Source organism: Pristis pectinata, chromosome 38, assembly GCF_009764475.1.
Source record: "Pristis pectinata isolate sPriPec2 chromosome 38, sPriPec2.1.pri, whole genome shotgun sequence".
In the NCBI taxonomy this organism is placed as follows: Eukaryota; Metazoa; Chordata; class Chondrichthyes; order Rhinopristiformes; family Pristidae; genus Pristis; species Pristis pectinata.
In genome coordinates this window covers 1,754,248-1,766,753 of record NC_067441.1, presented here as the reverse complement: position 1 = coordinate 1,766,753, position 12,506 = coordinate 1,754,248, and the positions used below count along the sequence as shown (strand labels likewise).

Here is a 12,506-nt window from a genome sequence, read left to right as displayed (position 1 = left end):
TGGAGACTTTGGAGAGGGTGCAGAAGAAGTTCACCAGGATGCTGCCTGGATTAAGATATTTATTAGTCACATGTACATTGAAACACACAGTGAAATGCATCTTGTTGCGTTATTCAGAATGTGCTGGGGGCAGCCCACAAGTGTCACCACTCTTCTGGCACCAACATAGCATGCCCACAGCTCCTAACCCGTACATCTTTGGAATGTGGGAGGAAACCAGAGCACCCGGAGGAAACTCACACAGAGAGAATGTGCAAACTCCTTATAGCCAGGGGCGGGAATTGTACCCGGGTCGCTGGCGCTGTAATAGCGTTACACTAACCGCTACACTAGAGGGCATGTGCTACAAGGAGACAAATTTGTGTTATTTTCTCTGGAACGGTGGAGGCTGAGGGAGACCTGATAGAAGTTTATAAGATTATGAGAGGCACAGATAGACATCTGGTATCTTTTCCCCCAGGGTCACTATGTCCAATACTACAGGGTATGCATTTAAGGTGAGGGGACAAGTTCAAAGGAGATGTGTGGGGTAAGTTTTTCCACTTACTTTTACACAGAGTGGTGGGTGCCCAGAACGGGCTGCCAGGGGTGGGGGTGGAGGCAGATACGATAGAGGGGTTTAAGAGGCTTTTAGATTGGCACATGGCTGTGCAGGGAATGGAGGGATATGGACGTGTAGGCAGATGCGTTGAGTTTAGTAGGCTTTTAATTAGTTCAGTACAACATGGTGGGCCAAAGGGCCTGTCCCTGTGCTGTACTGTTTCATTGCCTGACCTGCTTACTTCCACCATCTTGTGCTTGTGTTTGAGTCCAACATCTGCAGTCATTTTGATTTTCATTAAAAGACCAGCTAACCTGGCTGAGTGCTGGTTGATTCTTAACTCCAGTAAATTCCCTGCCAATAGCACCAAGGGATCTTTAGCATCACAAGTAGGTGGATGGGCCCTGGGCGGTAATGGAACTACCTCAGGAGTGATCCACTGACTATGCTGGGCCCTCCAATCACACAGCATGGCCACTACCCACCGAGCTCATGGCCAGTCTTTGATGTGAAGCCAGTTTAATAAATCGACAGCCTTATGGTTACATTACAATTCAAAGAAATACATGAACACCGTGTGCTCCTCAAGACAGCTCATACCCAAAGAGGAAACTGAGAATTCATCGGTTCAACGGCCGAGGTGATGTGGGGAGGATTTAAGGAGGGGGTCAGGAGACACAGGTGTGATGGTGACAAGAGCTGGAAAGGAGGTGGGGGCTGGGGCACTGGATCGTAAGGCAGAGGATGGGCCTCCAGGGATAAGGCCATGGGCCACAGGGCAAGCTGTGTGCAGCGAGGCTGGGGGGGGGGAGAGAAGGGGGGGGTCAAGCCGGAGGGGAGGGGGGCAGAGGGGGGGGGGTGTGGGGGGGGGGGGGAAGGGGTGTGGGGTAGAGGCAGTATATCATAACTGGCTGCCCCAACACCTGCCCATCACAGTCAAGCGGAGCCAGAGGTGCCCACGCCCCCCGCCGGTGCCCACTTACCTCTTTCCCCGTCAGCACGTGGCGGGCCAGCTTCACCTTGGCGAAGTTGCCTTTGCCGATGGTCTTGAGGAGCCTGTAGTTGCCGATGTGAGGAGTGTCCTCGGCAGTGGTGGCAATCGAGTTCCGACATCGCGGCATGCTGGACCTGCCGCTGGGCTTGGGCTGGTTCTGGGGGTCCACGTGCCCCACTGTGTGCTGCAACCAAACACAGAGCCGTCACCACTGGGGGAGTCGGAACCGAAGCTACAGAGAGCAGGACAAACTTGCTAAGAGCTGCTTTGCAAAAGTGAACACGTTGTGGCCCAATACAAATGATAACTGGAACTCCCTTGTTGCATTAGGGTAGGAGAACGAGAAGCAGATCGACTTTCTCAGCGCTTGGGAAGATACTGGAAACAGTTCTGAGGGAGAGGATTAATGATCACTAATAAGTCAGGGACAGCCAACATGGCTTTGTCATGGGAAGACCCTGTCCGACCGATTAGATTGAATTCTTTGAAAAGGTGAAGTGTATCGATGAGGGCAGGGCAGTAGATGTAATTTACACGGCCTTTAGTGAAGCTTTTGAGAAGGTCCCGCATGGGAGACTGGTTCAAAAGGCTCAGGCTCAGGGCAAGCTGGATCTGAAATTGGCTCGGCAATGGGAGACAGGGTAGAGGTGGTAGGGGATTTGTTTTTTGACTGCATACCTGTGACAAATGTTGTCCCACAAGGATTGGTGCTGACCCTTGGTGTTTGGAATACACGTGAATGACTTGGACGTGGATGCGGGAGGCACGATTTGCAAGTTCGCGGATGACAGGAAGATCGGTGGAGTTGTTGACAGTGTGGAAGGTAGTTTTAGGCTACAGAGAGGTGTCGATGTGTTGGTGAAATGGGCTGAAAAGTGGCAGACGGAGCTCAATTCAGACAAATGTGCATGATGCATTTTGGGAGCACTAGTGAGATTAGAACATACACAGTGAATGGCAGAGTCTTGGGGAGTACTGAGGAACAGAGGGACCTAGGAGTACAAGTCTATGGATCCTTGAAGGTGGCAGTGCAGGTTAAAGGCATATGGGATACTGGCCTTCATTAATCATGGCATTGAATACAACAGCAGGGAGGTTATGCTCCAACCCTATAAAACCTTGGTGAGATCCCTACTGGAGTACTGTGTGCACCAAGGCATAGGAAGGATGTGATAGTGGTGGAGACGGTGCAGAGGGGATTCACCAGGACGTTGCCTGGGATGGGGGGATTCAGTTATGAGGAGAGACTGGAGAGGCTGGGGCTGTTCTCCCTGGAGCGGAGGTATTTAAGAGCGGACATGACTGAGGTATATAAGATCAGGAGGGGTGCAGGAAACTTCACCATCGAAGGATGGCCAAAACTAGAGGACATTGGTTAAGGGTAAGGGGAAAAGATTCAGAGGGGATGCGAGAGGGAGCTTCTTCATCCACAGTGTTGAGTACCTGGACTGCCCAAGAGAGTGGTTGAAGCTGGGTCACTGACAGCATTCAAGAAGTGTCTAGATGAACACCTGAATCACCTAGGACCAAGTGCTGGGTAATAGAGCTAATATGGAAGGGTACCCACTGGTCAGCATGGAGAAGTTGGGCTGAATAGCCTGCTTCCATGCTGTACAATTCTGTAACTGGGACTTTCAGGGCTAGAATGGGTAGACTATTATTGCAGTCCATGAGGCAAAGGCGGGTAAAGGTTCGGATGCTCCTGAGGCACATCCTGACTAAAGGTTGCAATGCGACAGGACAATGCTCCTGGTCAACTTCATCTTCAAGAGGTGGTGCCTCAAGGAGGCAACATCCATCAAGGACCCGCACCATTTGGGACATACCCTTCTTGTTACTACCATCAGGGAGGAGTACAGGAGCCTGAAGACCCACACTCAATGATTCAGGAACAGCTTTTCCCCTCCGCCATCAGATTTCTGAACGGTCCGTGAACACTACCTCATTATTCCTTTTGTACTATTTTGTAATTTATAGTAATTTTATTCCCGCAAAACAATAAATTTCATGTCATCTAAGTTGGTGATAATAAATCTGATTCTGAATAACAGGCTCCCGCTGTGCCTGTGCGACAGGATCGTGGGATTGAAGAGCTGGGGAGATAACCGCCTCCTCCTCTCTGCGTACAACAGGTATGAGGGGCCGCAGGGACTCGTGCTGCTTCCAGTGAAAACTCACGGAGCATCCAGGTCACGGAAGTCCGGCCCCACCTTCCTTGGCCACCGCCTGGCAACACCAGGTTAAACAAGCAGAGACCTGCGTGTGTTCAGATCCCAGCACCCACAGTCATCATGTCTTCTGCTCCCCCACCTCCTGTGCCACGCCACCCTGGAACTGCAGACACGTGCCAGGGTTGCTTGCACAGTGGGTCGAGCCACTGCCTCCCAGCTCCAGTGACCCGGGTTCGATCCCGACCTCCGGCGCTGTCTCTGTGGAGTTTGCAGGTCCTCCGTGTCCCTGTGGCTTTCCCTGAGTGCTCCCACATCCCAATGATATGCAGGGTCGGTGGGTTAGTTGTGCACTGTAAATTGCTTCCCCCCACCCCGGGTGTGGGTGAGGGGTAGAATCTGGGGGGAGGTTGATGGAAATGTGCGGAGAATGACAGGGGACTGATGTAAATGAGCGCTTGATCGTCAGCACTGATTCGGTGGGCCGAAGGGCCTGTTCCTGTGCTGTATTGCTCCGTCAAGTGGGATCAACCCAATGGAGAAACAGCACAAAATCTACCTCGGGGGACAAAGCATCTGCAGCCCATGCACACCGGCTTGTGACCCCAAAGGTCGAGACTGTCCTCCCCACACAGCTCCCCATCAGCCAGCTATGCCAAGACGAATTATGCATCTCCTCAGATAACACATATCAACATTCACTGCTGGTCCATCAATAACATCAGATGGAAAGGCGGTGAATTTGTCCTTTGGAAAATTCAAGCAACTGAAGATCCCTTTATTTTGTACCAATCGACCACAAGAACAGGGCTCCAAATCAAGCAGAGAACATTCTCAGGAATAACTTGCTCTTCATCTGGCGTGAGAACACCTGCTCCTCTTCACTGGGGGCCTGGGTCCAAGTATCGAACGGCTTCCTTATGTCGTTCAAGTTTAGTCTCTCACCTACATCACGCACTGCTTCCCGCTCTCCTTCCCCCTGTTCTGGTCACACAGGACAGGGCAAGCAGACACTTCTATCCCTCATCTCCAATCTCCAAAATCCAGTTGATGTTCTCCCACTTGTCACCCCAACAGCCGATGCTCCTGCTTCACACCACGGGTAGGGCAACACCTTCTCCACAGCAGGGAGCCAGCCTTCTTTTCCCAAGAGATCCTCTCAACCATTGAATACATAGGTGCAGATGGAGAAAGAAGTTTGGCTCTTCTGCCCTCCAGTTACTGCACAACTCTTTCACCACACTCCCGGAAATTTCTCCCCCATCCAGGCCATGGAAGCTTCCACAGCCACCGTCTGTGTCACAGCCCTCCCCGAGCCTCAGATTCATTCCTCAGCCAAGAATCGATAAGGCCGAGGATCTGGTCATTTAGTACACTGGCGTCGTGGAAGCCTTCTGCTATGTGTTTCCATGTTACAGCGCTTGAATAAAACCGGGCTGCCAGGCATTTCAGGAAAGGCAAGGTGAGCTTAATCGGGCTGAAGTGCTGGCTAAACAAAGTCAATCACGATTTAATGGACAAGGAAGAAAATGAATAAAAGGCAGTGAATAAAGCAAGTCAGAAGGTTTTATACTGAGTTAGACAGCAAGCAGTTTTCATATTCCTATCCCCTTACGACATAGGAGACCATTCAGCCCATTGAGTGCATGCTGGCTTTCACAGCAATCCCATTCCCCCACTTGCTTCCCTGTGACATACCCATCAACTCCCCCGGATTCTCCTATCACCAGAGGCAGTTTACAACAGCCAATTGACCTACCAGTAAAAGCCTTTGGGATGTGGGAGGAAGCCCATGCACTCACGGGGACGACGTGCAGTCAGGACTGAACTCCAGTCGCGGGAGCTCTGAGGCAGCAGGACCATCCATTGTCCATTGTGCCCCCACCCCGTGGCCACAATGCCAAGCGCCTCCTGGACCGAGCGTTACAGGCTGCGAGCTGACCTGTAGACCTATAATTAGCTTCACTGCTCCTCATTGCTGGTGGGGGGGAGGGTGGTGTTTTTTTTGGATTTAGCTGTGGTCAAACAGCCTGCCTTGCCTGGCAATGCAGAACCTGGACACGTAAAGGTGCTTGGGTGTAGAGGTATGGAGTTGCATGCATTGGGAGACAAAACAAGGCAGAGGGGTGGAGGGGGTGAGGGAAAGGAGGGAAGAGGAGGAAAGACTAGTGCAGGGAGAACCCCCTTCTCAGGAGCTGCTGGCTTGAGCAGAGGCAGTTCCCTCTCAGCACACTACATCAGTGATTACTCCCACCTCTCCGAGGCTCTGTAATGAGCTCAGCAGCACGGAGGGGGGAGCAATGGAAGGGGGCCTCACCGAGCCTGGCAGGGGAGGTGCAGAGCATGCCTGGTCTCCGCTGGCTCATTTCATACATGTTGCATCAATGCCCATCCAAGGCAGCCTCCAAATAATCGATGACGAGATCTGGCTGGGGGGGGGGGGGGGGGGGGGGGGGTGGCGGGAGGTGGAGGGGTGGGGAGATAAACAGATTACCTGCCGCAGAGACTCCCACACGTCAGGCTTGTGACTTCAAAGCAGATAAATCAAAAGCTGCCTCTCAGTCCAGGCATAAAAAGAAATCCATGTGCTGAACTGGTGTAACACCAAAGTGCCTCACGTGGGGGGTGTGCGCACAGCAATGATCATTAGCAGGGCCGCTGTGTTGAACGGCGGGGAAATGACCTGCGGCTTCATGCAACACACGGCTGTCCACAGACCCAGCAGGGGGTGGGAGAGGATTAACACGGCACTGAGGGTCTGTCCAGTTCTCCCAAGACTGGAACAATGGAGCCAGGCAGTGTCAGCAGGGGAGGGCAAGACAGAAGTTGGAGAAACACCTCTAGGAAACAATTACATGTTATAGGAGGTTTATAAAATTTTGAGGGGATAGATAGGCTTTTTCCCCCCAGTGGAGGGAAGTCTAAAACTAGAGGGCATGGGTTTAAAGAGAGAAAGGAAAGATTTAAAGGGGCAAGATTTAAAGGGGCAGGTTTTGCCACGCAGAGGATGCGGGTACAATTAAATTGTACAAGAGACATTTGGACAGGTACACAGATAGGAAAGGTTTAGAGGGATATGGGCCAAATGCAGGCAAATGGGATTAGCTCAGATAGACATCTTGGTCAGCATGGACAAGTTGGGCAGAAGGGCCTGTTTCCACGCTGTACAACTATGGATCTCTGTGGCAAAACCCATCAGCAGACATTCCAGCTGGAACGGGCAGAGATGTGAACTTTATTCTCAGAGGGTGGCGAGTCTTTGGAACTCTCTTCCCCAAAGGATGGTGGAAGCCGCGTCTTTTGAATACTCCTACGGCGGAGGGAGATAGATTCTTGATAAGCGAGGGGCTGAAAGGTTACTGCAGGTAGACAGAAATGCAGATCAGCCATAATCTCGTTAGACAGTGGAGCTAGCTTGAGTGGCGAAATGATTGCCGGCTGTTCCTCCTTGCATTCTTAATTTCAAATCAAATTCCAAACCCCCTCCGAAATCCATCCTTATCATTCTCCATTCAGGCTCCTCCTACTAACACTGGATGTAAGGTAAACAATACCCCAGAACACATGCAACTGGAGTAGAGCCAGTGCCCATTTGACACAGTACTGCATGTTAAATAGGAACTACCAAGTGTTGGCTATGCATGCAGCTTACATTAACCCTTGAAGCACCAGGACAATACCCAGCCTTCTCCCACTTTGCCAGGGAACTGAGCCATCCAAATGAAATCCCAGCAGCAAATGTGATGCAAAGCCATCGTTCGCCATGCCACACTGCATTCACACCTCCCCGAGCACTTCAGCTGCAGAAAGAGCTGTCTTTGTTTCTCCCATTCCACCAGCGATTCAGACTCTCCCGGTCTTGGAACAGCTCCCAGTACATCAAGTAGCAAGCGCGAGGCAATAAACAGGTGCTGCAGCATCCAAAACTAATCGAAGGGGCCCTCTGTGACCGCGCTGTTTGTGATTACAAACTCCAGCCACAAGTTACTGGGCAAAACAAAACTGTATCCTAGTCAAGAGCAGTGTTGGTAATCACTTAAACAAATCCAGCAATGTCAGAACTAGAATTGTAACAGGGCGAGTTTCACCAGTCAACGGGGAAGCAGCTCAGGTGGGTGTGGGTTTGAGTCCTGATCCAGAGAGAAGCAGAAACTTTAGACCAAAACTCCCTGTGTAATGTGGAGGGATCAGCCCATGGCATTGGAAGGCTTGACAGTGGCAGCAAGCTGTCTCCCTGCGCAGGGATTTCATGCAGGTCAAGGTGACACTCGCATGCCCCTGGACCAGGCAGGTGGGCTCCATCCCTGATCTCAGTCAGAACTGTACCAGGGAAGTGGCTGCACTGACTTAGGAGGGGGCGGGGTGGGGTGGGGGAGATCTATGCAGGTCATAGGTGAAGTGTTACTGGACAGTATTGACCATACAAGATGGTTAATGGGATACGGATCAGCTGCCTGTACAAATGGCCAACCTCAAACCAAAACACAAGCTAAATCCCAAAAGAGGAAAATGATAAAATGGGGCAGAAATCACAACACAGGAGGAGGTTGAAGAGCAGACAGACAGATCACTTCCACAGGTTTATTACCTCTCTGGGAGGTGATGAATGTGCTTGGAAAATGTAATTATCTCACTGGGTGACCAGCAGACACAGTCCTTCAATCTCCCTTACAGATCAAACTGTCACGTCAGAAGGCACATCCTCAGACTCCTAGCAGAGAGGAGGGATGAAGGGGAGTGTGTGGAAGAGGGGAGAAGGCAAGGGGGGGGGGGGCGGGGGGAGAGTAGGTCCCAGAGAAAGGAGGGGCAAGGGAGAAAAGGGGGAGGGGGCCGAGAATAGTGAAATAATGGTGGAACAGAGGAATAGAAAGGAGACGAGAGAATGAAAGCAAAAAGCAGAAAGAGCCTCAACAATGGCACATTGTGAAAGCATAGTCATCTGTCAAAGTTTTTGCAGCAGATGGGCCCATCCCGATTCCTGCAAATTATTTTTTCACTGCTTAGTGAGGTGTCAGTTCTAAAATAAATTATTCCTTCACAGAGGTTGTGTTTCAGAAAGATTAATATATCCTTCCCCCACAACTTCATGGAACTCAAGCCCCTCGTAAAATCAACGTTGCTGGACTCTGCTGGTGGAGCCACTGCTGGTGTTCGGAAAGGCAGCGACGTATCCGAAAGGAAATTCACTGAGGAAAGTGGGGCGAGCTGGAGGGCTTGAGTGGGGTCGGTGTGAATTCGATGGCCTCCTCCTATGGAGGAACCATCCTCTGCAATTCTATTTGACACAGCTACCACACGGACTTGGAAGGTTCCAAGCTCAGTCCTTGATCCGTGTTCAAACAGCTCTTCCTGGGATGGGGAGAGGGAGGGATGTGGACATGGAGACCAAGACATGGAGCTGTGGGAAGGTTGGCCGGCCAGCGATATGGATGAAGATAGAGGTGGTCCTGGAGGAGATGGCGAGGTTCATTGGAGCCCAGTATGGATGAAGAGGATACAGATGGTGTCTGGAGAAGATGGTGAGGTTCGTTGTGCTTCACTGAAGCCTAGCTCAGCGCTCAGAGATTACTGCTCCATTGCTGGCATCATGAGTGCATTTGCTTGTGGTAGCCTTCCAGGCCAATGGCATCCCTGTCAGTTCACCAGATTCCCAACCATCTGTGGAAGAGGGGGCTTCAGAAGCAAGGAGCCCCAAAGTTGCGAAACATACACCAGCAATCGTGACACAAGAGGTCCTGCAGACACCGGAATCTGGAGCAACGCACACAAAATGCTGGAGGAACTCGGCAGGTCAGGCAGCAGCGTGCAGTGCCTGTGACGTGCACGCGCACAGTGGGCAGTCTGGAACAGGCACATTTATATTGGGAAATGCTCGTGTAAACAGGTCCCAAGTAATTCTGACTGAACTATATCTCAGCTCAAAATGGGGGAGAATAAGCTCCCCTGATAGGCAAATGTGAGGATTACACATGAAAAAGGAGCTGAATTTTATTTGGACGCTGTTGCTCTCTCAAAGACGGGGCAGATCCTCCCACACGTATTGGCAAACTTTCAGGCTCCACTTACCAAATGACCATCTCACACCCCCCCGCCTCCCCGCACCACCCCCACCACCGTAAAAATTTATGGGCAAGTTTTAATCAAACTGGGAACGTAGAGGAAGAGGAGGAAAGCCAACGCTTCAGACACTGGAGAACTTGTTTCTTCGCGAAGCGGTTGTACAGGTGGCTGAAAGCAACCCAGCACGTTTAAGCAATGGGGCTGGAATGTAGGGTTGGACTGAGACTGGAGGTGAATTCCCAGTGCCGCTCAGAGCTCAGTGAATCCTCGTGTCCAATGCAAATTGGAACAGACTCCCAAGCTCAAGGCGAACCCCCCTCCATCAGGCGCACAACCACGTACGTTAGCCGAGTCAGTGTTTCCTGCTGACTCTACCTCAACGTCAAGGCTCTCGATGTAACAGGAGTACAAGTCACTTCCATCCCTCGATTCCACTCCACAGCTAAGCTGCATCCCGTCCACTGCTGTCTCCAGATAGGAATCTAAAACTGTCTGGCCGAAATTAGAACAGTCCTGTTTGACCCAGGGTTTCACTCACTCATTTGCTCTATTCCACTGTTTCAAGGACACGCATCAAGGACCCTATAAGGAAGTAACTGTACTCCAGGCTTCAGGGGAGGCCCTCATCAGTGAATGAACCCGGAAACAGATTTGATGCAAAAACAAAACTCTTGGCATTCAGCACAGGGCACCCAAGTTTTACAAGATTCAACACTGAATGGATGATTACACAGTGGGTAGATTACACATTTTGGAACTAGAAAAAAGGTCATCCAATTCCAGAGAACTGATGTGACCCTCAGACTTATGCACACAGAAACACACCCTTCCCCAATATTGCCTCGAACCCTTCACAGGCACTGGCCCTAGTCTGCCTGGGGTAGCAAACCATTCGCACACAGGAATGTAGGAAATGAGACTCAATGAGCTATTCAGCTGCAGAAGCGTCACAGTCTAACTTTGCCTGATGCTTAATAATGCAAAAACCAGACCTCCTGCCCCACGGCCACCCAGCCTCAGTCTGGGGCCTTCCTTTTATTCCACCCTTAGCTCTACAGAGGGTGGTACATCAATCTACCGAGTCATCCCAGGAGGTAGGACTCCTGGGTGGGTGAGGAGGCTGCAGGGGACCAGTGACATCCTCTCTGGCGCCATGTTCTACCTCAGCATCCAACAGGATCCGGTTCAAGGAGCTCAGTACATTAATTTCCTGCAGTACAAGAAAGTTAATGACAATGCCAGGCAGTCAGAAGTGGATGGGATTGTTTGAGGGGTGGTCGGGGTGCAATTGCAAGGGAGGCTGGAAGTGTCTGAACGCGGATATGGAGAGAGGGGGCCAGGGCCTGTGTGAGCCGGCGGCAGTGACGGGGGGTGGGAGAGGGTAAGATGGTGACAGTCTCAACCATCTGCCCCGTGGATACTTAGGGTCTCACATAGCTCTGCTGTCCATTGTCAGTGGGATCCAGGAGATTCAGTGACAGGGAAGCAAAGATTCCCAACAGCCCACCTGGTCTCAGTTTCCATACAACATAGGCCCATTTGTCCCACTATGCTGCCTTCAGGGAGCCAGGCACATTCATTGGGCCGACACAGTGGACAGTGCCAGAGCTCACGTCGAACCCTCCCGCACTCCCTCTGACTGCAGTCCTGCCCTCACAGTCAGAAGCACAAGGTTCCAACATCAGCAAGAGAATCTTCACCCATACCCAGTGACAAAATCCATTTCAAAGGCCTTCACACCACTCTAAACATAGTGGTGGGGGAGTGGGAGGTGGCGATGGTTGGGGGGGGGGGGGGGGAGAAGAGGGAACGAGCGGGGGGGGGGAAGAAGAGCGAACGAGTGGGGGGTGAAGAAGAGCGAACGAGTGGGGGGGGAAGAAGAGCGAACGAGTGGGGGGGGAAGAAGAGCGAACGAGTGGGGGGGGGAAGAAGAGCGAACGAGTGGGGGGGGGAAGAAGGATGCGAACGAGTGGGGGGGGAAGAAGAGCGAACGAGTGGGGGGGGGAAGAAGAGCGAACGAGTGGGGGGGGGAAGAAGAGCGAACGAGTGGGGGGGGGAAGAAGAGCGAACGAGTGGGGGGGGGGAAGAAGAGCGAACGAGTGGGGGGGGGGGGAAGAAGACGAGCGAACGAGTGGGTCAAACGGCTGAGCCACACTTGCCATCAAGGTTCTGTCAACAGCAGCAGCCACTTGGGCAAGCTACCTCGACCTGTCCGCCCAACACTTGTCAGCTGGGAGTGAGAGAACTCAACAGGAAAAGGTGAAGTAGAAGTGAACACCCTTGCTGAATCCACCACAAGGCAACTTCCTCATCGACAGCAAGTCACACCAGAGGCGCATTACCTCACCCCTTTCACAGTGGGTGCTGACGGAAGAAGGGCGGAGCCCCCCAGGGGGCAAGAGGTCATCAAAAACACTGCCAAGGTGCACTGGGCCCTACCTTCATCGCAGCCAGTCGCTCTCGCTCCTACTGGACTTTAAGACGAGGGCTCGTTGCACAACAGCCAAGTAAATGTTTACCATTGAGGTGGAACAACATGGAAACTCAGCAGTGCTCGGCAGCCCCACCCAGTCAGGTTGTGCAGCCTCAGGTAGGTAAGGGCTGCTCTCAAAAAGGTGCTTTGCTTCCTCTGAGCACCTTCAGCCCTCTCACGACAACATTTTTAACGTCTTTGGCCATGGGAAAGCACACAAGGCAGTCAAGCTGGCGTTAAGCTTCCGTTCCTGGGCCAGAGAGGGGGATC

The 12,506-nt window shown here is 52.0% G+C and overlaps 1 protein-coding gene across 1 annotated transcript in view; it reads right to left on the bottom strand.

Annotated features, from left to right (window-relative positions):
- Positions 1-12,506, bottom strand: part of mark2b (MAP/microtubule affinity-regulating kinase 2b) — a 127,006-nt gene that overhangs the window by 60,190 nt on the left and 54,310 nt on the right. Inside the window, exon 2 of the mRNA XM_052044939.1 lies at positions 1,525-1,719. Within this exon, the coding sequence (XP_051900899.1) occupies positions 1,525-1,719 (195 nt within the window). The remainder of the gene's footprint in view (positions 1-1,524; positions 1,720-12,506) is intronic.